This window comes from Astatotilapia calliptera, chromosome 23 (assembly GCF_900246225.1).
Source record: "Astatotilapia calliptera chromosome 23, fAstCal1.2, whole genome shotgun sequence".
Classification (NCBI taxonomy): domain Eukaryota; kingdom Metazoa; phylum Chordata; class Actinopteri; order Cichliformes; family Cichlidae; genus Astatotilapia; species Astatotilapia calliptera.
Genome location: NC_039323.1, coordinates 29098053 through 29125216, shown reverse-complemented (window position 1 = coordinate 29125216; position 27164 = coordinate 29098053). Strand labels below are relative to the sequence as shown.

At 40.3% G+C, this 27164-nt stretch overlaps 1 protein-coding gene across 3 annotated transcripts in view; it reads right to left on the bottom strand.

Annotated features, from left to right (window-relative positions):
* ncam2 (neural cell adhesion molecule 2) overlaps positions 1-27164 on the bottom strand; it is a 162157-nt gene that overhangs the window by 12079 nt on the left and 122914 nt on the right. For 2 of the 3 annotated variants that reach the window (XM_026160121.1, XM_026160119.1), the window contains one exon: positions 2625-2832. In XM_026160121.1, coding sequence (XP_026015906.1) covers positions 2625-2832 — 208 coding nt within the window. The remainder of the gene's footprint in view (positions 1-2624; positions 2833-27164) is intronic. The other variant, XM_026160120.1, reaches the window with a different exon arrangement.

Below are 27164 nucleotides of genomic sequence, written 5' to 3'. Positions count from 1 at the left end.
TGGACTCAAGTACCTCCTTCATCAACACAACCGTCATTCAAAATGTGTTCTTTTGGCATAATTTTAAGCTTGCTGTTGATTAGCCCTGTCAGTTTTAAATAAAGTTAATAACAATGTGCTGATCATAGATTGGTCCATGTTTAGAATTAGTAGCTTGGTTTATATGACAATTTCAACCACTTGCCTTTTAGCGATTCTGACTTCTCTGCTTGCTTCTACTAGATTTTTATGAACTGCAGCATTTCATATACATGTTAGTGTTGATCCATGTGTGGGGGTGTCATTTCCTGTGAAATCCGAAAATGTTGCCGGTAATTTGGAGCTATTTGTGATAACAAGAAGTCCTCCAACTAAGTTTGTTTGTGCCAACTTTTTGAAAAGACCCATGTTAATGTCCCTGGCACCACACGGGGAGTGATTTCATTTCAAAATACCTCCAGTGTTTTGGAGTTCGAGCCTCATTTTTAAGCCTCGCTTTCCATTGCTGTTTGATGTCACCATAAAAATCTACAAGTACTTTTTGGTTTTTTCACATTCACACGATGGCTGCAGGTCTCGTACTGAAAAACTGAAATAGATGTAAAAATAAAAGGTTGCAGAAACATCTGTGGGGTAGTTTTACACAGGAGGACTAATTCAGATGCTAAAACTCAACAATTAAAAGGGAATGCCCTGAATCCAAGTCACATTTAACTGCATGTGTCTTAAGAGAAAACCACGAGATTCTGTGGTGACTGGGCATAATAATTCTATTTAATACAATACGTTACACTATTACTATAAACACTATGGTTTAAGCCCTGAGCTTGATTAACACTCATACAAGCATGTAATTACATTTACAGCAATATAACCTTTAGATTTATATGACCACTGATGCCAAAAAAATAGGAAATTTAGGATTCATCTTTTACTCAAAATTGAAATCTCAATTTTGTTGGTTTTAAAGACTCCTCTGTAGGTGGATTTACTTAAAAGAGGAGTGTTTTTAAGTTTAATCGAGTCATTTGTGTTATTTTAATGAAAAAGCCATCGAGTTAACCTGAAAAGCAAGATAGTATTTTATTCATTGCAATAATGCAAATGATGTGAATGAAGTGACCTGAAATATTTCTTAGCAGTTAATTAACACAGTTGCATGAAACCACTGACATTGACTTTTCTGAAGTAAATGAAAAAACAGGCACAAAGAATTTTTGATTGTTCTTTCTATCGTGTTGGAGTTTTCTCTCGTCATTTGCTCTACCTCATGAAAGTGAGATACTACACTGCTGAAGTATGGCTTTGACAACGTAAATCCAGTGTTGCTATTGCTGCAGTAATCACCTGATTGCCCAACTGACTCTATTTTAACAATCAGTCACTATGTACCTGTATATCGTCACCTGGACCTATACTACCTTTAGGACTATTTTGTATCATCCTGCTGTACTGTATGTGACTGTGACACTAGTCACATGCACACATCAGACAGAGTGTAAAGTCTTGTGTCAGTTGCTGCTCTGTAGATTCCGTGTGCTGTCTGGGCAGGCAGGCAGTCAGCCCTCCAGTGTCGCGAGATTAGTGACTCAGCAGAACTCAAACCCCTCCCTCCTCCACCTCCTCCTCACATGTGCCCTCTCTCTCCATCTCAGACACTGCTGGCACACTGACAGGCACGGCTGTGGCCAGTGACTAAGACTCTGTTTGTGCTATCTCACAGACACCGCGATGTAGTTAGCACCCTGCATAAAACAGTGGGACTACATTTTTTTTAAAATCAGTTGTACCATGAATTTCACGGGGGTGGGCTTCTAAATTGCATGCTGTCTGATGAGGGGGAAACAAAACAAAGAAAATGGTTTTCAGAGATGCTTGTGGCAACACTCATGGACTATTAGCATGCATATAGCAAGAAATAAAGGCGGGTACACACACACACACACGCACACACAAGACTGAAAACAAAGCGTGACAGCACAAAATGTACACGGTTGTACATGCATGTAACGAATGCACGCTCACATAACGCATGCAAATGGATACTTAAAAGGTGAACTTGCTTCACATCATGTAAAAGGCACTGATGTAAGTGAATAAGACGTAATCAAAGACATACTGTGGTTGAAAGGGTGGCTGGGCGGCTGTTGTAGGTGTACCTACAGTAAATGGTAAAAAGAAATCTCCTTTTCTCATTCAGACTAAATATATATATGTATACATAAGAGGAATGAACATGGCATGAACAGCTAATGTTATTGCTCAGCGAGTCACTCGGGGACGAGATCCTTGAAAAAAACTGTTTTTTTTCTCCTTTTTTGCAGGCCTTATTGTTCATTTCTGAGAAATGCGAAGGCTGTTTTTTGTTCTCTGTTAGATGTTTTCATACCAATTTCTCAAAATCTTTGTATTGACTTGTATTCACCCATTCAGGGCTTTCAATTTATTACTGCGCAAAAATTATACAGCGAGAAGAAGAAGAAGCATAACCCTCAGCCATAAAGATACACCCACAGCAGATGTTCCCTCTTCAGGCATGAGCTGGCAAAATTGATACTGTCACTACACAAAATCAAACGCTTGGACTGAAGCAGTCAAAGGTTTCAAAAAAGAACAATGCAAAGAAAACCAAAGGGGATACTCACAGATAGGCGGCCTTCCCCTCCTCGATTTCTTTGCCCTTGCCGCTGGTGGCTGTTTTTTTGCTGCACAGGGTGCGCGTGATGCACATGAGCAGGCCGCAGTGACGCAGGAAGAAGCAGCTGACGTCCACCAGCACGAGGAGCAGCAGCAGCGCTCCCAGGCCGAGGCCCACCACCGCCCCCAGCCCCAGACCGCTGAACAGGGATTCTGCTAAGGCAGTGAAACACACAGGCAGACACACGCACACACACACACACACACACACACACACACACACACAGCAAGGATAAAACCACTGTTAGCAATTTGGTTCGCTGACTTGTTCTCTAAGACACGTTCAGAGTTTAGGGTCAGATTGGGTGTGGGATCAGTGGAGCTGGAAGGGATTCATTCTCTCACTCCTGTGTCTTCAGGCTGGACGCCCGCAGAGTCGAGGCTGGAGGTCAGCTTCCTCCCCGGGAAACTATAAAGCTGTACCAAACTTTTACTCCAAGGTCAATGAATTCCTCCAGAGCCAGTTGGATGGTTTCCAACACACAGATAAGTCCTAATCCACAATTCCTCAATGCGCACAATCCTCGGAGGAGGGTGGAATTATCTCGATTATTAGCGTAAATCCACCAAATCTCCTCCAAAACAAATCAGTTCTTGCCTTATAAAGTTTCTTCTGTATATATATAGTTCATTGAATGAAAGTTTGAAAGATTTTAAATAATTGAACAAAATGAGATTTATAGTGCTCCAAAATAGGTGGAAATGTAACAAATGTGGCTTCATCTTCACTTAGAATACAGTAAACGCTTCGTAAAACTGAGCATTTAATTGGCAGAGAGGGCAAAAACAAAACAGTTCTTCTCGGCCATATTTGCCCTCGGGCCTTGCATCATGTGCTAAATGTGAACATCACACAGGTGCAGAGGTTGGCGTACACGTTCAGCTCTGCACTGAAGCCCGAGTACGCGTTAAGCATTGACACACTGATGCTCTGGCCACTTCGTCCACGGTTTTATACCTCGCAGCACTAAACAGAATCACGTCGGGAATTAAATTAAGTAAATGCTCTCTCTCAGAGCGGTCAACACACTGCTCTTAAAAACACGCAGAGATCTCGGCTCAGTTGGGTACAAGCAGCGAGGCCTGCTTCCATTTGAAAGTAATACAAAAATGAAGGTAGTGCAGAAAAGAGACGCTCCCAGTGGGTGTCTCTGAATGGAGCTGTGGCCTTAAGTGATCCTGGGGTTGAGAAATGGAGCATCCACTGCAGGATCAACGCTGACAGCTGGAGGTCGGACCTTGCCAGAAGTAATCAGTGATGGAAGAGTGAGAGTGAATGACCTTTTCTACTTAGGTACGCTCTCATCTGCGTGTTCAGTAGCCTGTAAGTAAAAAAAGGGAGATCAGACAATAATGGGAAGGTGTAAGCACTCAGAGGCAGCTGAGTGGTGTAGTCTGGCACCTCCAATTTAAAAATAAAAAAATAAGTGAGCAAGGGGAAAATGCTGCAGGAGGCTTTGTTCGACTTCCTGCATCCTGACAAACCAAAGAAAATGCAAGCTGAACGCAGGAGGTGTAAGCCGCCTTCTACCTATATGTTATATGTTTGATAGAAAGATGAATTTACACACATGAACCATTTGGTTTTTCAAGGGGAAAAAAAGGAGATGGTTTTATATCTCATTCTGGATGTTATCCAATTGAATCTGCGCTAAACTGTGTGGGGAACTATACACTGTTTGAAAGCACAAAGCCTCAGGCTAATCAGTGTAAACAATTTCAAGGTCCAGATAGCGCTCCTACAACAGTTTATCTTTGATAACAAGAATTTAAAAAAAAAAAGGTCAAAACCTGTGAGGCAGAAAGCAGTTTGAGTTTTAATCTCTTAAAAATACCAGATCATTTTCTCTCAACAATACAACTTAATAGCACGTTACACTTCATTCTCCAGAGTATTTACCTGCTTGCTAATTGATGAAGTACCAACCCTCCAACCTGCTACGACATTTGTTCGCTGCAACATGCTAAGGCTTGACTGAACAGTGACAGATAAGTATACCTAATGATTCGGTAGCTTGTTGAACCACCTTTAGCAGCATTAACTAGAAGTAATTGTTTTCTGTATGATTTGATGAGTCTCTCATGTGGTTGTGGAGGAATTTTCGTCTACTCTTCTTTACAAAGTTGCTTCACTGCAGCAAAAGTCCAAATGATATGCTGATATGTTGTGTTTGGTCTGTCCAAAGGATGCTGCTCGAGAGGTCTTGTGGTTTGCAAACCTCCACCATGCTATGTTCTTTTTACAGAGAACCTTTGTCACAGCAAATCTTCCATATGAGCAAAACTTGTTCAGTTTTTTCTAATTGTGCTGTCACAAACATTAACATTCAACATGCTAACTGAGACCTGTAGACTTTGAAATGCACCCTTGGGCTAGTTGCAGTTTTTCTGAGCATCGTATGGTCTGACCTTGGGGTGAACTCCGTGGAAGATCATGGTGGTGTGTTAACACAAACCTAAATGCTCCAGACCAGCAAACCTCAGCAAGGTGATCACACTAGCTGATAATCAGTTAATCAAGTGGATTTAATTAGCAGTAATTGTCTGCTGCTGCACTCTTACAGTTTGAGTTTTAATCTCTTAAAAATACCAGATCATTTTCTCTCAACAATACAACTTAATAGCACGTTACACTTCATTCTCCAGAGTATTTACCTGCTTGCTAATTGATGAAGTACCAACCCTCCAACCTGCTACGACATTTGTTCGCTGCAACATGCTAAGGCTTGACTGAACAGTGACAGATAAGTATACCTAATGATTCGGTAGCTTATTGAACCACCTTTAGCAGCATTAACTAGAAGCAATGGAAGCAGTGAAGGTAGAAAGAGTCATGTGAAAACATTATTTGTCACATGAGTTTAACACCTGTGACAAAGTGTTGAAAGAATATGGACGGTTTTTAAATCTCAGCGGAGCTTCAGCGCTTGTTTGCTTTTAGCAATAAAGACGCGTTTGGAACAGGAAATGGATAAGTGCTAATGGGCTGACAAGAAGGTGGAGAAGTCTATGTGCCTTTTAGAAGCTGAACTTCATGTGTAACATCCGTGAAGTGGTCCTTCAAGAGTATGATCTCCAAATGTATAAAGGAAACAATTTGGAAAGAGGCATGTATTTAGGCATGGTCTGTTTTCGACACACTGTGGTTTACATATTTGAGGATGCAGGAATCCTTATACTAGTGTCTTTTTGCACCATCCAAAAAAAAAACAGTGATACAGTCCCCTTCTCGCTGAAAATGCCTTTCGTTTAAAGCCAAGAGCGAGCACTTCAACCTCAACTACTGTTTCAAATCCAGTGCGGTGGAGTATGGAGCCAAACAAACAACAAAAAAATGTGTGAATTCCCAAATACTCCTGCACCGCACAGTGTCACGACCCAAATGACTCTTATGTCAGTGACTTTGTTCTTGACTTAGAGCTGAGACGGCAGACAGCGGATCCTGGCAGCGAGTCAAAGCACAGCGAGGCACAGACAAAGAACCTTGTGGCAAAAGGAACTCTAATTAAAACTTTGCATTTTCGTGGAATCAGAGGGATTTGGGATTTGAAACTTGTCGACTGAATCAATATTTTCGCTGCGCCGAGGGCTACAGTTTTATATCTCACCTTTTGAAAGTCTGTCTAGGTTCCACTGGCTTCTAAAGTCACAGATTGAGAAATGGTAAACAACACCTCTACAGCTCCCAGGAAGCATCCACATATTCCAGAAAAGTCAGAAAATATCAGTTCATTCTTTAAGCCATACTTAACTGTTTGTCATCATCACACAGCTGTAGCTTCAGGCTTTCAAAGCAGTCACTCTGTCACTGCCACAGTCTGCTCTGTGTCTTTAAGCTTTAGGTGCTCTCCCTTGACGATGGGCCATAGACATTATACAGTGTCTATGTCATAAAACTCAAGGCACTTCTGAGTAAGGATGGGTACCGGTATCCACATAAACGGTAGTAACCAGACTGAAAAGCAGTGCACATTTCGTTGCTTTATTTCGGTGCCTTTTTTCCTTCTAGCCAATCATTTTACCTTTCCAAAGATAGAAGGCGGGCCCAGGTACGTACGTTCTTTAAGAGCAGAGGTACAGATTAAAAATGCCCAAGGTGAAGCGGTCAAAAGTCTGGCTGTATTTCATAGCAAAAGATGCAAACTCAGCAGCCTGCAACAAGTGCTTTAAGGTGATACTATGCAAAGGAGGTAACACCTCGAATCTGATGAAACACCTGGCGACACATAGCGTTTTTTTAAAAGCTGAGAAATGCACCGTATTTGATAGCTTGCTACGAGCCCTCACACCGTGTGCATCTACTGCGGGTGTGGTGCCTGTTCTCGGACCCGGAGTCAGCAACATCCCCCAAGAACCCGAAGAGTAGAGTCCTGGCCCCTAGGCCTGCCAGTGTAGCAGAAATGCGGATGGATGATGTTGGCAGCAGCAGCAGCTTCTCTGGGTCAGTAGCTTAATGTTGTTTGTGTGTAATTTACATTGAGTAGGCTAACCACGTTATTAAATTAATGCACGTAAGGTGAACTAGCAAACACCGTCGTAGTTACATGCGGCTGTCTTCTTGTTTGATAGAGTGATACCATATATGCCCTATAGCTGCAGAAAAGTATAACATTGTTATCTTTTTACAAAAAAAACCAGTTAAACACGAGAGGTTTTTGGACAAAGTTTTCGTTTTCCACTGTTTAAGGACCGATCCAACCAAAGGAAGTATGTTGTATCGACACAAAAGGCTAACTTGGTTATCATTTTGCAGAAAAAAACAGACTGCTAAAAATAAAAACATAAGAGGTTTTTGGACAAAGTTTGTGTTCTCCATTCTTTAAGCACCGGTTTGGCACCGTTATCGGATAAAACCTAAAAGATACCCATCCCTACCTCTGAGCTACATGACCTTAACACCGGATCCATTTATTAACACTTTTATTCTGCCTTTTGTTAACAAATGGCTAAAAATGTCATTATGAGAGTTTTTCCTGTGTTGTACATTTACAGTAATCCCTAAGGTGTCATATTTGATACATAGAGTTTTGTGATTTTTTTTAAATGTTTAAAAAAAAAATGGCAGATGTAGCAAATATGACACAAATAAAAAAACACAACCCCCCCCCCCCCCCCCCCCCCAAGACTTCGAAGTGTCCCGATAAAGTTTTTTTTAAATTGTCTTTTTTTTTTCTTTTGAAGGGATGCCAGCAAAAAGTCTTGAGCCTGAAAGACAGAAATCCATAAATATCAGGCTTCCATCCGATAAGGAGTATTACACTAAAGTGCTTAGCAGCAGCTTGACAGTTTGAGGTTGGATTGATATGTTACATGCTTGTTTACTTGTAGCTGTTTTTCCAGCCATTTTATTTGATTTATTCCCAGGTTCTGAAGTGATTTAGGAAAAGAACAGTGTGAGCTGTGCTGAAACACACACAATAGGGCTGTTTCTGGATAAAGGTATACCTCAGAATACTTTTATCAAAACTGAGATATCAGCTGTTCTTGTCAGCATTAAGAGTCCTCAGTGTCTGCTGTAGTTGACACCTCTAAGGTGGTCCTAACGTGCAAAACAAATCCAGATGAAATACTTACAACAACAAAAAATGATAAAGTACAATAAAATTAAAAAAACAAAACTACCCGACATGCATTAGAACTGTTCTTAATTTGCACACAAAATAAATGCATGTTTCAGGAATTAACGGTAACTTTGTTGAGTCAGTGACTGTTACTGTTTTAGCGAAACCAAATCATAATATATTTAATATAATATAATACATTTAATTTATTATTAATGGATTAATATTTTAAAATAACATATTTTAAAACGTGAACAACTTATTTAGGACGATAGCCACAGAGCAATGTCTTCATATAAAAAAAACCCAAAATATGTCAGTTAGACAATTGAATGATGGTGAAAGCATGCCTAAAAAAAAAAAGCTTACATTAAAGTCAATACAAAAGAAGGAGAAACAGAGCAGAAGAAAAAGACGTCACCACACTGATATCAACAAGCACCTGATCTGTTAGCTCAGGAAGGCGATCAGCCCAATTACTGGAAGAACCTCCATGAGCGGGATTTTTGCCAAGAAATGGTGATGAAAGCGATAAGATCAGGAAAGCATTAAAGGGTATCAGTTTCATATCATATCATTCATATGTGTTATTCAATAAATGTTGCCAGTGCATTAGTCAATTTACAGATTCAAATGTTGTTTCCTAAGAAAGGCATTGTATTTAATGTGATTTTAATAGGCTCATCTTTGAGTTGAAATATGTGCGTTTGTATTTTCTAGTACAGCGCGTACTGCCAGTGCATCATCACTGCTTTGTACGTATGGTCTGAGGTCATTTAAATTAGTTTGCAAACAATGACCAAATTCAGTATGACAACACTGACGAATTTGGGACTTGATTATGTGACACCATCAGTCATGGATTGGCCTCCACAGAGCCCAGACCTCAACATTATTGAAGCTGTTGTAAAGGCTCACCTTTTAGCACATTCACTTCACCAGATGCACCTTGTTTCTTTTCCTCACCTTTGATTGGGTGTGGTGCTTGGCCATAATTGCACTCACCTATCACTCGTTATATAAGGACTGCACTCACCTACCCCTCACTCTTTCTTCACTCCCACATGGGGCGGCAGCTGAGGTGAGTTTCTCTTTGAGTTTCCTGAGTTCATGTATCATTTTGAGTTACTTAAATCATACTTTGTCCTTTTTAGAGAGAGCAGTCCATGTGTGTCTTTCTTTCCTTTACCCGTTATACAATAAAACGACAAAACCTGCAAATGATTGATGACTGCTTATTCTCATTCTAATCGGATGAGCCCATGATGATGACTACTGAAACCCTGAACCTTCCTTCCTCCAAAACAGAAGCAGTGTGGGATCATGCTGACAGAGAACAGAACAAAAGGCAGAAACATCCAGAGAGTTCAGACTGTGAAGAATAAAGGTGGTCACACCAAGTATTGACTTTCAAGCTCATTAGAATTGTACAAATGTTTTTCCCCTATATAGATTTCTATGTATGTGTGCATAAATTTGAATACATCGCTGCACGTAAATCCCAAAACGAATCAGGAAAAAAAGATGTCTCAAGACTTGCACGGTACTCTACTCTTAGAGCTACGTTCAAAGGTTCAAACTGTTGTTAAAGGAATCCGACTGGCATTTATATAATCTCATTCCTGCTCTTCAAAGTGCTTAAGATTACAGTTTACCCAAAGCCATATGGTTATATAGCCGTTTATTCAATATACTTAAAGTGCTTTATCTATTTCAGATCCATAGTCACTTCCAATTTAGTGTCACCAGTTAACCCAAAGCTACTTTCGGCTGCTCCTTTTTTCACAAGGTGTCACCACAGCGGGTACCCCACATATTTGATTTGGCAGGTTTTTTTTTTTGTTTTTTTTTTTGTTTTTTTTTAACATCACAAGCTCTTCCTTGACACAACCCCAAAGGGATTTGGACATGCCTATTTATTTTTGTGTGTGTATCTAAACTCCTCTTTCAATGCAAGCTTTTACAATTACAACTACACTTTCAGGTTAGGGACTCCGCTGTGGCTCTGTAAAAGTCTATCAATTTTTATTACAGAAAATTTTCAGCCTTCACCTTTACTATATGAAACGGGTCAGATCTCTGCGTAAGAAATTTTTAAATTGCTTTATTTAAATATAACAAATGTGTGTCCACGAGGCACATCAGGAGAGCTGCTAGAATGCCTTCCAATAATATGCTGGGAAGAGAGAAACATGCACATTACTGCTTACATGTGATCAACTACTATTTCCTGTTTTATTTGTTGGTGATGCCCAGTTTTTACTAATGTGCAACAAACGCTCATCTGGTCACCTAGAGTTGCCATAGTTGATTTATAATCTCAGAGTAAAGAGAAGTAATGAGGTCATTTCTGTTGGAGGGTCTTTCAGGAAATAGAGGGCAGTGCTGCCTTCCCCTTGCACTGAGTGATCACCTGCACTCAAACTGATGCAACGGCAGCAGTGAAAACCATCCTCTGTAATAACCCACAGGTCAGAGTGATAAACTGCCTGCTATTATTTATTCAAAGGCATGCTTCATTATCAAATGAAACAAAAAAAAAAAACTGCCATGCTTTACGTCTGAGTCACGTACCAAGTTATCTACTTGGATAACAAAAAAGGTTTGCTTCTGATCTTCTTTGAACTTTCTACAGTGCCAATAAAAAGGCAGTGATGTGACTTTTCACTAGTAGAAATGCTTATCATCTGTGATGCTGGCATCTCTTCTGGCACATGTTTCCCACAATTTAGACATCAAGAAAAGGTATCTGAAAGCTATCGTTTGCACTTGCCTTTTTGTATTTGGATATCCGGTCGTTAAGTCTGACGTCACTAGCCGTGTCTGGGCCTAAACTCCGCTGCAGGTCCATATATCAAACGATCACTATGGCATTACTGAGAGTTGAAAAACTGTCTAGTCTTTCATCTTTAATAAAATGATCAGCGTTCTGCTCTACCAGGTGTAACAATTGAGTTTAACATCCAGGCATCCATGAAAATGGAATTTATGACATTTAACGGAGTTAGAAGTTAGCCAGAAGTTAGCTCGCTAGCTTCTATCTAAATACAATATAGCATGTCCTGACTGCGGGGTTTTGGAAACAAATTAAAACGTACAGCTCTGCTATCACTTCCAACATAAATGAAGACTGAAAACTAAACAGTGACGTTTGTAAGGTTACTGAAGTTTGGCTAGCTGGTATATAATGATGTGCTACGTGACCGCTAGCGACACAGCTATGTTAGCATAATATAAACAAGCTAACTTTTTTTTCCACTCGATAAAAGTTAACGTGAGTGTTCTCGGTGGTCAGGAACAAATGTAATCGCATGGCAGGATGCTGTAAAAGGACCAAACTTCAGCCAGGAGAACAACTGAGATAATCCATCCACAATACGAGGTTAGTCATTCATATACTGCGCTGGGCTGTAGTTACATCCTAAGGTTTTAAAAACTGAGCTTAAATAAATGATTAGTGGTAATAAAAGCCGAGGGAGGTCAACAGGGATCACTGACTGTTTTAGGAGCTTTTTGAGATCAAATAGAAGAAAATACATAACATTAAACATGTTCACAACCCAAAAGCCATATTAAACTCGGACTACTTTAGGCCCGGAAGTAGGATTCGTCGCGTCATCACTTATCGACCGGATAATACTCCAACTGAAAACTCCCAAAATCAATGTTTGTGCCTTCTCTTCCCCATGATGTTCCAAAATCAGGTGCACTATGATGCACAGGACATATATCCAACATCATTCACTATGCAGAAAGGGGGAGAGAGTCTATCTTTACCTCTGTGTCTATGGTTATATTTTCACTTTCTGTATCTGCAAATGAGGCCATACTGCAGCATCACTGTGCTTTCTCTCTCCAACTTGAGGTCTGCCTAATAGAAACGCAGACAGGCAGTCCAACACTCGTGTGCTTGGCGCAGTCATCACTTCTGTATTTTGGACTGAGGATGGCAACAAATTTGACTTTATCTTGAAATTTACAATCTGGCTGTGGGCAGAGCACATAGACATGGAGATACTTTTTGGCTAACAGTTCCTTAAGAGTGTTTTGTTGATGTCAAAAAACAAATGGTGGCTAATTTTTCTGTTGTCACATTTTTATTTTGCTGTTAATTTCCAGTATTGGCTGACTAGTATTATAATTTTTCCATCCTTGTATCTTCAATCCATCCATGACTCAGACATAAATTCAAAGCATTGCAATAATTACTATGTTCCATTTTGTCCAACATTTTTCTTTCTTAACTACAGTTTAAATGAAGTCTTTTTTGGTCTAGAGTTATTAGTCCCTCGTACAAAAATTTCATATTTTAAAAGAGTGTTTCTTAAGTGCTGTTAAACAGAGCAAGGAATTTTTAACACAGCTTTTTCAAGTAAACTAAAACCACCTTTTCTTTCAAAATCTTCTCATATCCTCCTTTCTTCATTATTCCTTCCAACAAGATGACATTCCCTTTTCCAGATGCACCAAAGCAGCGTAACTAAATAATAATATTTCCAAGACAGTGTTTCATTGTGGGGGCTGCAGTGTTCTTTGGGTTATATTCCTCTCACTTCTTTCTCCAAACATAAGCAGGATCTCTGTGGCCAAATAGCTCTAGTTTCATCTCATCTGACCAAAGGATGCAGTTCTGGTATCTATACTCTTTCTCCAGGTTGCCTTTAACATACTTAAGTCTGGTTTAAAGGTGTCTCTTCTACAGAGTATTTCTTAGTCTTCAACCTCTCAGTCCATTCCTGAAGATGAGCAGGGCTCTAGTGCTAGTCTTCTTTGAGACTACAATTCCCAACTTGGCTAAATCCTTCACTACTGTCTTGACAAAGATGTTTTAAACCATTTATCACTTAAAAAAAAAAAAAAAAAAAAAAAAGGAATCACGTAACGTGCATTATAAACAGTGCAAGTTATACTCCAGAAAGGCAATATAAAAGAAAAACAATTGAAACAAACCAATGTTTAATGTAAAATGAGACGCTCATGTATTACTAACATGTGACAAGTTAACATCTGAAAAACTAATAAACACTGAAAAGTGTGGCGCGTTGCCGTGCATTATGAATGACGCACACTGTTTGAAATTTAATGACAGCCACTAAAATAAAAGTTCAAATGTAAAATAACAAAACAATAGATCATCCTGCTGTTTTCTTAAGGTTATCTGAAGTCAGTTTGCGGAAGCATTAGTAGGAAAGACCAGACCTCCTACTTGCTGCGTCCTCCAGCTTATCTGGGGAAACATTGAGTCTTTCCAAGGCCACCCTATAGAGGTAATCTCTCCAGCATGTCCCGGGTCTACGCCAGGCCTCCTCGTGGTACAGTAGGACAGCGGTCCCCAACCTTTTTCGCACCACGGACCGGTTCATGCCCCACAATATTTTCATGGACTGGCCTTTAAGGTGTCGCGGATAAATACAACTAAATAAAACTAGTACCTAGGGCTGCTCGATTATGGCAAAAATGATAATCACGATTATTTTCACTGAAATTGAGATCGCGATTATTTGACGATATTTATTTAACCCTTTAAGACCTACCATAGAACCAAGTCCGCCAGAGCTTATATTATTTTTTTAGAATAGAATAGAATAGAATAGCCTTTATTGTCATTGTACAGAGTACAACGAAATTGGAGTGCCACTCCCTTGGTGCAAGTTTCAATAATAAATATAAATGTAAAATATAAAAGGTACAAAAAAAAACAATCGTAAGTACTCAAACAATAGTATGTACAATATATACAGGATAGCAGCATTAATATAATGACAGTATGAATAGCAGCATAATATAATGACAGTGACGGTATGGAATAGGTTCAATTGTTTTTGTGCTTATTTACTACGGTGATAGCTCTGGGAAAGAAGCTATCCCTGAATCTGTTTGTCCTGGTTTTATGTGACCTGTACCGTCGGCCTGACGGTAATAGTTCAAACAGTTGGTTGCTGGGGTGAGAGTGGTCCTTGATGATATTGCCAGCTCTGCTGAGGTACCGAGAGTTTGCAGTGACCTCCAGGCTGGGCAGAGAGCAGCCAGTGATCTTCTGGGCTGTGTTGATGACCCTCTGCAGTACTTTCCTGTCTGCAGCTGAGCACCCTGCATACCATGATGTTATGCCGTACGTTAGGATGCTCTCTATGGTGGCTCTGTAAAATGTCACCAGCAGCCTCTCCTCCAGGTTGTTCCTCCTGAGCACTCTCAGAAAGTGGAGACGCTGCTGGGCCTTTTTAACCACCGCTGTAGTATTTGCAGTCCAGGAGAGGTCATCAGATATCTGCACGCCCAGAAACCTCATGGAGTGTACCCTCTCCACACAGCTCCCGTGAATGTAAAGTGGGGCCGGGTCTGCTCTGCCCTTCCTGAAGTCCAAGATAAGTTCTTTAGTTTTCGTGGTGTTCAGTTGGAGGTTGTTAACTGAACACCACTCAGTCAGTCTGTTGACCTCATCTCTGTAGTCCGACTCCTCCCCCCTTGAGATGAGTCCAACCACTGTGGTGTCATCCGCGAACTTTATGATGGTGTTTGAGAGATGGGTAGGGGAGCAGTCGGATGTGTAGAGCGTAAACAGGAGGGGACTGACAGGAGTCTGACAGACTGTGGTCTATTTGTCAGGAAGTCCTTGATCCAGAGGCAGATGGGGGTGGAGAGTCCCAGGTGAGACAGTTTCTGGACCAGGATCTCCGGGATGATATGATTGAATGCTGAGCTGAAGTCCAGAAAGAGCATTCTCACATAGCTTCCTCGGTGCTCCAGGTGACTCAGCGCAGTGTGGAGCGCTATGGTGATAGCGTCCTCGGTGGAACGATTTTTCCTGTAGGCAAATTGGTGGGGGTCCAGAGTGGGAGGCAGACCGGCCCTGATGTGCTGACAGACCAGTCTCTCAAAGCACTTCATCACTACAGGCATAAGTGCAACAGGCCTGTAGTCATTTGGGCTGGCCACAGCTGTCTTCTTGGCGATGGGGATGATGGTGGAGGTTTTGAGGCAGGGCGGGACGGTGTTTGATGACAAGAAAAGGTTGAAGATTTTAGTGAAGACTCCGGTCAGTTCGTCAGCACATGCTCTGAGAACCTTTCCATGTATTCCATCAGGACCTGCCGCCTTCCTGGGATTCACTGACCTTAGAACACACCTCACTTGGTGCTCCCTAAGTGTTAGTGTGCCAGTGCTGGGGGCGGGTGGAAGTGGTGTGGCAGCTGAGGGCTTGGTCGTCTCAAAGCGGGCGAAGAAACGGTTTTACATGTTGTAGTGCCGTTTGTGGGAGCATTTCAAGTTGCTATGCAACTGTTATAGCCCATATTTTAATAATATGTATGCATTAAGTCCATAGTAACTACATTAATTGCAAAAAAGTGCAATAAACTACAAAAAAATTGAAAATCGTTTTTGTTTTTTGTTTTTTACATATATTTCTACTTGGAGAAATTTAAGAGGTTTATCCCTCAAAACTTTAAATACAAAAAAGTTGCAAAAAATAGTTTACAACAACAGGAAATTTATTTTGAGTGTCTTCATAGTTTTATTTTGGAGATACACCAATTTTTATATACTGCAGGAAAAACAAAAAAACAATCCTATGATGCAAATTTGCAAAGAAAACAGCATGTGCATCAAAATAAACTATTTCCAGCAGTGCAATTCGAGTTCTAAGCATCCCAGAAACTATTCAGAAAAGTCAAACATGACCAGTATAGGTTTTTAAGGCGTACAAGTAAAAAAAAAAAAAACATTTTCCGCGAAAATGACGTCACTTCCGGTTTCGGCCAGGAAATGGCGGACATGCGACAGTTCGCGCTGACGTCTGTTTCACTGTGGGAAGTGTTACGAACAGCTGATCTGATCGGCAAAGCGTGTTTCTGGAATATTATGTTTTGTTCCTGCAAGCGCTTTTTATGCAATTTTTGCAAAGCTTTATGTGGAAGGAAACCGTGACCGAGGACAAGCTGATGGCATCAGATGTAAGTACAACTCCTCCGGTTTCATATGCAAAAAAAAATTATTGTGCTAGCTTACGCGGTTCAGGTTCTACAGGGATTTAAAAATAGTTACGCAAAACGGAGCGTGCTGCTCTGACTGGCTTTAAAGGGTTAACAATAACAATGTATTGAATAATGACTTTAAAAAATAATATAAAATAGTGTGCAACACCACTGAAGTTTTTTTTTTACCTCTCTTTTCAACCAACAGCAGTCACTCTCCTCTCCAAATAACTTCTGCTTAGCTTTCCGGGCTTCCCTCGGGTCCTCTTAATCAGCGGTCTCCAACCTTTTTTGCGCCACGGACCGGTTTATGCCCGACAATATTTTCACGGACCGGCCTTTAGGTGTCGCGGATAAATGAGGGAGGGGCTAATAATCGGCTCAGTCATTTTTAATGATCGTTGAAAGCCCAGATCGTAATCGTGATTAAAATTCGATTAATTGAGCAGCCCTACTGGTACCGAAAAAAAGACGATTTATTCATAACGCACGTGAAAAGACCCAGGAAAACCGAGTTAACGATAAAAACGATAACAAAATAACGCTAAAAACCGATAATCCTGAAAACCATACATTTCACACCTGAGCCTCAACTCTCGCGGCCCGGTACCAAACGACTCACGGACCGGTACCGGGGACCACTGCAGTAGGACATGCCAAGCTAGAACACCTTAGCCATGATGCAACAGCCTTAGCTGTCTCCTTTTGATGTGGAGGTGTAGCGGCTCCACTCTGAACCTCTCCTGAATGACTGATGTCCTCACCCTATTGCTAAGAGAGACCGCTGTATCTGCAATCTCATTCTAATAGTGTAAACAAAAAGACCAGGGGCCCGTTATTCGTACCTCGCTAAGTAAGTTAGCTGGATTTGATTGTTGACGATTTCGCGTGATCTTGGATCGTTCGGTTCCCCGAAGCTCATCCGGGACTTGCTGTCATAGCAACAGAGCCGTAAGCATAAACCTGCTCGGGAGCAGGTTTACTTTATGTAAACAGGATTAGATCGCGGCCACGCAGGTATGTCCGCTTCATTTATACGAAAGCAACAGCGATATTCCACCACTGTTTCACCATAAATAAATAACATCAATGTAACTAAAGACAATGCAGCACTTGATCCTTTTATTGATGTCACACAGATACATACAGGTCATTTCCTAAAAAAGGGAAATGTACTATTAACATTCTATCACATGTATGTGATTATTACAGATGTAATTCATATTTCAGAGTAGCAATTGCAAATTACTTTGTAATCAAGATGGGAGACCACGGCTATAAAAGCGAAGGTGGATCTGGGAAGCCTGTCGCAGCCATGTCCTGTCCGTATACGCGAGCCACCCATTGCGGAAGGTGCAAGATTGATAAGGAGAGTTTTCAGAATTCAGCGTATATTGCGGGACAGACAGGATCCGTTAGCTCAGCGCGACAGTGTGCTCATAGAGAGATATCGATTTTCCCGTGAGGATATTATTTACTTAACCAACTTGTTGACGAGGGGGTGCAGGACCACCACCTGTCTTTTTTTTGCTCTGCCCTTTTCTTGGTTGCTGTTATAAACAAACAGATCATTCCAGGGTCTCTTTTCAAGAGACGAAAAGCAATATAAGTGATAAATATTACCATTCTGTAGAATATTCTTATATTTCACTTTTACCTGTTCCCATGTTCTAGTGGGTCCTGTTGTGGCTCTAATGTGAAAGGGGATATAATATAACATATTGTAATATAATATAATGTAATATAATATTGGATAATATAGTGTGATATGATAAATCTACTCTACCGCCTACTGGTGTTGGCCAAAGGGGCCGATGGCGCGATATGGCAGCCTGGCTTCTGTCAGTCTGCCCCAGGGCAGCTGTGGCTACAACTGTAGCTGCCTCCACCAGTGTGTGAATGTGAGAGTGACTGAATAGTGGCATTGTAAAGCGCTTTGGGTGCCTTGAAAAGCGCTATATAAATCCACTCCATTATTATTGTTATTATTAAATTACTTACGAGTTTAATTTGTCAGCAACTTTCTGCCAGCCCTCTCTCCTTGCTTTTGCAGCCTTTGCAGTGTTCCCTTGCGTTCTGATTAAACTCTGAAACTCCTGAAATCCCTCACTCAAGAGTTCTTGCTCTGCTGCCGAAAAATACCGAGCCGAGCGCGCTCCGTCGACATTTTCGCCGACCAATCAGAGGGTTGCCGATCAATGTTTCCACTATCGATGCGTAGCCCCTTTTACGACACCCAGTGATGTCACATTCCTGCGTCCAGCTGTACTAATCGTCAACAGCAGGTGTGTTCGGGGAACCGGATTAGCGAGCTCACGGTTAGCGCGATGGTTTGGTCTTGGATGTGTCATTTGATCTTGGATGTAGTGAGCGACGTACGAAGAACGGGCCCCAGACCTCCATTAACAGATTAGTGGCGCTTCTCAAAAACAATGCGCCATCTGGTGGGAGATAGCTGCATAACATTTAAGACACGATTTATCGTCATTGGGCATCAATTAAAACTTTTACAATTACATTAAATGACTAGTAAGTCTGGTCCCGGCCAGTGACAACAGTGACCATTAGGCGGCTAGTCGTGCACATCCCTAGTTTTTAAAAACATCTCTCACTAGTCTTTTGTCCAGTGTCTTTGAAATCATCCTACCAGGCTTGTTATTATACTGTGTGTAAATTGGAAGATAACTCACACTGTTAACTTGATGTTACAAGTTTTGAGCATTACAAAGTTAAAGCACATCATTTCACAGTAGTGGTTTGTGCTATGGCTCAGTTCAAAAGGTCAACATTTCAGAGGGTTGATAATGCTGACCCTGAACATTTTTATCTGTTACTGTATGCAAATAGAAATAATTTATGCTTTCTAAAAAGAACAGCATGTGAATTATTCCCATATGTAAGATCTGAGTTCCAAATTGATGCTTAAATGGTTCAAGATATGTTCATATCTGCATAGATGCTACTTTATATGTTAAAGTAAGGAATTCTTTTTATCTTGCAGCTACCTGGCAAAACTTAGCAACACATTTTCCCCAAAGCATTTGTGTAAAAAAACAATTGTGTGTTTTTTAAGACTTAAGTTTTCAAAAACTTTCGACTTCTGCACACCCAGTGTTCATTAATTCTTATTTCTCTGCTCTATTAACTAGTTTACTTCCTTCTTCCGATTACTTGTTGATATATAGGCCCATTAGTACCATTCGGTGGCTAGACATCCAGCTGCTTGCGTGGCACCTGAAGCCATTCATACACATCTTTGACAATACAAACTCATTAGGTCTGACCAGTGATTGACTGTCTCTAGATGGGATCTATGAGAAAGTGACTCAATTAATGATGACCAAACGGGCAATCATTGATTAAGAAGGTAGCAGGCTGCGATAAACATCATCATTTGTGGAGGGGAGCAAGTCTTCCTCCTAAGTGCTCACTTTGCGATGTGACGAGGAGTGGAGAAGGGGAGTTTTTTTGAGGACATCCTCAAAAAACTCAACATTATAATTAAATCCTCTCTAGTTCGCGAGAGATGGATGGGTTCTTGTTTTCCGTCCATTTTCAAGGAGGAAGCAGATCAGCCCTGATGCGATTCAAGTGCACTCAAGTGCCAGCGTAGAGGAAATGAAAAACCATGGGAAATTACTCTTAGGTTCGAAGAATATGGCATCCTTAACAATCAACCTCAAAAGACTTCAAAGAAATTCAGCTTCCTTTTCTGTAATTGCTGCTGTCTGGGGTTATGGCTTTTTAAGGAGTAATTCAAGTGTCTGTACCTTGATCTTTGCAGTTACAATTCAAAGTTTAAACTCTGCTTAAGCAGTTTCCTATGCATGAACAAAAGTTTAAAAGCCAAAAGGTTACAATGCCATGCAACCCCTGAGTGTTGAAGGTCCTACAAGACCCCACCTGAATCTTGCTGTACTTCACCACCAACAGTCACTTCCTGCTGTTGTTGTTGGTTAACAATGTATTGGCTTCTTTTCCATTGTTTTCCTCTCTTCACTTTGCCCTCCTATCCCAGCTTCGGTATCTAAATAGTATTTTAACAGTGCAGTGTTGATTCATGACTGTTCCCTCACAGTTCTCAGCATCCCGACTCCCCAAGTCCACAAGATCTTTCTTGACTAGAGTTGGGATATCGCCCATACAAGCTGGTTGCAATCAGGCATCATTTCTGAAAATACTTCTATATTTTTTTCTGCCAAAAGGGCTTTCAGAAACTTAACTTTGTGAATATCAAGTGTTTTCTTTCTCTCCCAACAGAATCTGTCCTTAGAAGGTGTTTGGAGCTGAGACTCAATATCCTTGAAATGTTCAAAAGGATCTTTAAAAAAAAAAAAAAAATTAATAACTGACATCAAGGACAATACATGCAGATTTAAGTGTTTGGAGATGGAGATGGTTTCTTTACCCAAGTACTTTTTACCATATTGAAAGCCAAATGTTTTAGTGACACACTGGAAATGGTGCCACAACAGGTATTAATCTCACAATTCAAGTGGATTCAGAGACACCAACATTCACACATGCATATATAGTCTTATTATCTGTGCCTGCCCATTGATCAAATGCAGATTAAAAGCAAACGTGGCTAACGTGTCCTAACTTGGTTCAGCCTGTGTGTGATTAACAATATCTAAACTGCAATTGTAGCGTAAAAATATATAAAATGTTAAAACTTGGGAATCTTGGATGATTGAAAAGGATTTTCCCAAAAGCCTCTTTGCAGATCAGCTCCATGTTGCTGCACCTTTTATCCATTTCCCAAGAAAATATAAAGAAATCACTTGTGGTTAAAGACTTTTGCACAGTATTTCAGAATGCAATTGAATGCCACTGCACTTTAGTGATTAAAAAGGCTAGTCTGTGCATATTTATTTATTTGCATGCCTATTCTCTCCTTCAGTGATCTATAGTAATGCGCCATTACAACCGACACTGATACACTAGAGAGTGCACTCACTGAAAGGTTTTGTCAATAGCTGGTCGTTTGCACACTGCCACATCCAGAGCAGAGGGATGTCCACCCAGACCGGACTTTGTTATAGGTAATGTGAAGCGACATCATCCCTTCTGGACAGTTCTGAATGTAAATGTAAAGTCTTTGTATGTATAAGAATTTCGTCATTGCTGCTACGCGCACACAAATGTACACCTATGGGAACTACAAATCCTAGTTTAATCCCTGGTCACGGGCAAAACAAAGATCAGACAGTCTTCAAACACCATAAACCATCTGTGTGAGCCATTGTTCCTGCTCGCTTTCCTTTGCAGTAGCTGACATCAATTTTGTCTGATGTTAAAAGTGCTCCCTCGGAAATGCAATCTTTTGATCTCGACAGGATTATCTTTGTTCCATGAATAAATGAGGAAGTAAACACGTAAACACCACCATTGATCTCCTATTATATTGGCCTTCTATACCCCAGTAAGTATTACAATCCGTATATTGACTGTGGTGCATTTTATACAAGGCAAACAAATGTAGGTCTTGGATTAAAGCTTTTACAATTAAAATCCCTGCGGGTCAGCTTTGCTTGTACATCTCTTGATGTCTGACAGTTTTGTCAACTTCAGTCTGAATTTTCAGCTTTAATCTGACAATCTTTCCAGCCACACATTCAGCAGCAGATGCAGTTGTTATTTTGGAGTGGCAGTTTCAGAGCAACAGTACTTCAACTGATTATACCAAATGAAGCAATCCACTTTCATATGGAGAAAAACTGAGCAAGGACTTCAGAGACTGCAGTTAGTAAACATAATGTAAATGATGCTTTATTATAATGCTCCTTTTAATCTCACAAATATATATTGGGAAGTGTATCAGCTGGTTCAGTATCAGCAGTAACAGCAAGTGATCGTGTTGAGAAAGTTGCATTTTTACACACTAAATGATTGAACAATAGTTTTCTTCATTACACTGCTTGGCTTTCATTTTGAAAATTGATGAAAGACTTGATTTATGTAACGGGCAGCTATAAAAGTATTCATTTCCCATTTTGATTTGCTGGCAACACTTCCAGGAAGAAGTTTCATTTGAGCTCCACGGGGGAGGAGAGAGTGCTGCCTAGATTATTTCTTCAAGTGCTTTGATGAGATTATTACGCACAAAATCTATGATGCCTGTTACTATCAAAGCTTTTTATGGCACATGACTGGAAAGAGAAGAAAGCGAAAGCCAGGAAAGAAATGCGGCAGCCACAACAAAGCTTAACACAAGCAGTGTCAGACTATATCAGGCCGCAGGGGCAGATTTAGGCATACTCGGGCATCATCGTGTCATATTTTTTTCTTTTTTATGTAAGCGAGAGTACAGCGATCGGTGCCAGGTGCAATTACTGTAAAAGCCTATGTGACTTTAGTCGCTTTCCACACAAAACAAATAAAAACAACGCCTTCTGTTAGAAAAGGTTTTCTTTTTTTATAGTCCTATGTGTCAATCTGGTGTACTCCGAGGTTACAAAGAACATGCATAAAATAAAGCAATAAAATGCTGTTATTACTCTTAAATTGGCCCTTGGTTGTTTGATATGCACCACAGCATGAGGCACTGATGACATGATGCATTATGGGACTCAGAGAAGCCTGTTTTAGTGTCACCAAAGTTTACAGCTTATCATGTCTACATGAATGAATGAAAGTATTATTATAAAATATTACTCACAGTAAGCAATAACAGTCATGTTCATTTATTTCCACAAGCACGAACCTAATTAAAATGATTTTCTTTTCTGTTAGTCCGTGTGTAACCTTGGCGACTGCTAACACTTGTGTCATTTAAAATCATTGCAGTACAGACTCGGATCACAGAATAAACAAATAACCAAAAGATTTTTCTAATGTTTACTGTTTATTTAGTTTCCATTCTTTATTTTGTAGGCCTGTGACTAACGTTTGAGGCTTTGTGTTATCTGGGAACACATACTGGTGGAATCCCATCTGTTGTCACTTGCCTTGCAGCCATCAGTGTAATTCTGATTGATTCAGTAGCTTGCAGAACCACCTTTAGCAGCAATCACTTGAAGTAATCATTTTCTTAGTGACTTTATTAGTCTCTCATATTGTTGTGCAGGACTTTAGTCTCATTCTGTGATACAGTGTTGCTGCAGTTCATTAAAGTTTGTGCACACTTTTTTATGCACAGCTCTCTTAAGGGCCTAAATTAGCATCGATCAGATTAAAATCTGGATTTTGCGTCATTGCAACACCTTGAATCTTTTTTCTTGTTTTAGTCATGATTTCGTCTGATTTGCTGCTGTGTTTGGGATCATTGTCCTGTTTCTTGACCAGTCTTTAGCCAAGTTTAGTTGCTGGACAGATGGTCCCACATTTCACTCTAGAATACTTTGGTATACAGAGGAGTTTGTGGTTGACTCCATGATCCATGATCTAAAAGCTCAGACTTTAGACTTCTCTAAAAACAATTCTGGATATTTTGTTTCTACTCTTGGCTCTGTGTTCTGACAAATGCGGAAATCGTTTACATGGTGATTGCAGGTACACAGGTCTGGCTGTGAGCGCAAGTGGAGCTGTGTTCAATTCTTTTGATTTTGAAGGGCAGCCAATCAAAAGAAAGCTAGCTTTAAGGGAACAGGAACCAGAAGGAGTTGCTTCTGACAGCATAACTTGGGTACAGTTATGCTTTTTGTTTTTAGGATTTTATTTTATGTTATTTTATAGACATGTGGGACAACGTGCCTATAAAATAACATGGGAAACATGTGGGACAGTTTTCCAATTTCACTGTACTACTGTACTAATTGTGACTGTGCAATGAAATAAAAAGAGTTATCATATCTTATCTTATGGTCGCGTTTACTGAGCAGTGAGTTTTAAAGCTGGAGCTTGAGCTTAGATTGAACAGAAATTATGCATTAATGTAGCAATTCCAAAATCCAGCCTTTTCTCATTCCCAAGTTGACCAACAGAAACATGACTGGGATCAGAAGCTTTCAATCAGTGATTTTCACTATTCAACTGTTTTCGCGCTGCTTTCAAGCCATTGTGCAAACGTCTAAATGCATTTGAAAAAGGAGACTGCAAAAAATCTCTCCACCAAGAAAGCAGTTTGGTTGACAAGCCAATAAAAGAATAAATAAATACAAACTGGTGTTAGAGAGACAATGTTGTAACTGGGTAGGGAAGAAGGACAGCTTAGTGGTTGAGAAGGTGAAAAAAAATATTTTCGTTTGAAAGAAAAAACTAAAATAAAATAAAAAGATGGAAAGGAAAGGGAGTAAATTGAAAAGTGTTGCAATCAATGGTGTTTTTCTTAAAGAATTCTCTGTAAGCAGGACGTGAAGAAGGTTATTCAGCCTTTTACAAACTAAAATAGGATGGAGAAAGCAGATGGATGAGGAGGAAAAAAAGAAAACACCTACTGAATACAGTAGCTGCATAACACACCAAGAGAGAACTGAGGAGAGAATGGCTACTGGGAGATAGAAAGTACCGATATAGCCTGACCCTATTTTCTGTTTTGGGGGAAAAAAAAAGAAATAAACACAACAATTAGAAAGATGGCCCGCAACTGAGACTAGGAGAGATTTCACTTCTAATATTGTTCATTGGGATAGATGGACTTCTTTATGTCTACTTTAAGTCACTGAAGCAGAGAATGTAAAGGTGGAGTCTTTCCCTTTTTCTTTGCTAAAGCTGTATGATCAAATCAATATGATTTTGTCCGGAAGTATCAAGATGCTTTTGGTCAATGAAAGTTAAACCTTAAAACAGATACACCCAAGCTATCAGCTGGACTGGGTCAGTGGTTTAGAAATGGGAGTAATTAGAGTGTCATGTGAAATATAACCAAGAGACAATGTTTGATAAATGACTGAGTTCTCTGTGAAAATCCTGCTCCGTCCTTGCTGCGGGACACGACAGCTTCCTACCCTCTGTGTCTACTGTAAGCCCCTTTATTGCCTTCGTAGATGGAAAGCTCAGCCGACTTATTCTTTCAAACAAACACATTAGGAGGAAAAGTGTTTTTTCCCAATTTCACCCTCTTCTCTCTCCCAGGCTCTTTCCCACGATGCACCTAACAAGATAGGACAGCCAATCGAAGTGACCCGCCTTAAGCTTGCCGTTTCCCTTGTCTTGTTTGCTGTTTGAAAAGAAGCCCACACTCTTACAGGCTATTTAGCCAGTGCAATAATGACAGAGGCAAACATCCAAAATAGCACAAATGGATGCGGTAAAAGGCTCCGAGAAGAAAGCAAAACAACACTGAAGCAGCCGTCCTTTGATTTTTTTTTTTTCCTTTTAAATCACATGTGAAATTGGGGTCTGTACGCCTGCATGGGATCAATGAAAGAAAAAACATTTTTATGTTTCTGTATCGCTTCACATATATTCCAGCTTCAAAGTGTATCCATGTTGCATGTTATACACTTCAAAGATATTTTTGCTTTACTGTGCATGTGTGCATTTGCATAAGTGCATGTTTAACAAACTGTGGAGGATTTAGTAAAACAAAACACTCTAGTTAGCTAAAAGCTAGAGTTTTAGCTAGCTAAAAGTAGTAATGTTTTTAAACAATAACGTTAGGCTAACAGACTTGTGGCATTGTTTTGTGATTATGTGTGTTCAATGTTCCTATTCCCTTTCAGGAAAATTTAATTTATGTGTTGTCAAAGGTTTGTCAAAGGTTTGTAACCGAAAAAAAGAAAATTTATTCATAACACACGTGAAAAGACCAAGGAAAACCGAGTAAACGATAAAAACGATAACAAAATAACGCTGAAAACTGATAAAAACCCAGAAAACCATACATTTCACACCTGAGCCTCAACTCTCGCGGCCCGGTACCAAACGACTTACGGACCGATACTGGTCCGAGGCCCGGGGGTTGGGGACCGCTGCTTTAGAGCAGTGGTTCCCAAACTTTTTTCGTTGGGCCCCCTTTGTTTTACAGAAAAATGTCCCCCCCCCCCGCGCACACGCACGCACCAACACGTCCTCCAATCACACACACCCATATTTTGCTCCATTGCGGTTTATTTCACACCTCAAACATTTAGAAAACAATTAAGCAAATACAAGTAATCTGCAAGTAGTAAGAAAATAAACTACTAACTCTTTTACGCTACGTCCACACCTACACGGGTATTTTTGAAAACACAGCTGTTTCGTCGACACGTAAACAGCGTTTCGAATCACCGAAAACTGAGATTTTAAAACCAAAATGGGTTTAAAAACATAAACAGCTGTAGGATACTGTTTGTCCGTGATTTAGACAGGGGGAACAAATCGTGGCAGGATCAGCCTCATATTATTTGTATCCCACTGTAACTTTACTGTATAAAGAGCTAACATCTCCAAAATGTCAGGAGTAATTAATCATTACAACAAGTGTTTGTGAACTAAAAATTAAGAATGTGGGATACTGTTTGTCCATGATTTGGAGAGCCCAGTGCTGCTCCTGACAAAGGGAAAACCAGTTTTGCAGGGGAGACCTACCTCGGCACTTGTGCAGGTGAAACCAAAGGGAAGATATGCTTCACCATATTTTCTAGTCTTTGGCTTAGAATGAAGTTGGTTTGGAAACATATTCAGCGATGCTTCATCTCCTGCTTTGCGTTTCTGTAGGCGCCCAGTGCTAGCAGTGTCCAAGCGTTGGTTTTTTTTTTTTTTTTTCCTTTTCATGCCGCACCCCCCCCCGCAATGGCTCTGCGCCCCCCCCTAGGGGGCGGGCCCCACACTTTGGGAAGGTCTGCTTTAGAGAGTCTTAGCTTACATGTGTGTTTATTTCATATTTTCAGTTGTTACCCTCCACGGCTAAATAAATCAGTTTCAGTAATGTATGGGCTCAAAATGTGGTCATATATATTTTGTACTTGTAAATCAGTTTTGTACTTGTAAATCAGTTTTGTACTTGTAAATCGGGATTTTTATGTGTAAAAAAAGATTTGTGTGTGCGTAAAAAAACATTTGTATGTGTAAAAAGAATTTGTGTGTG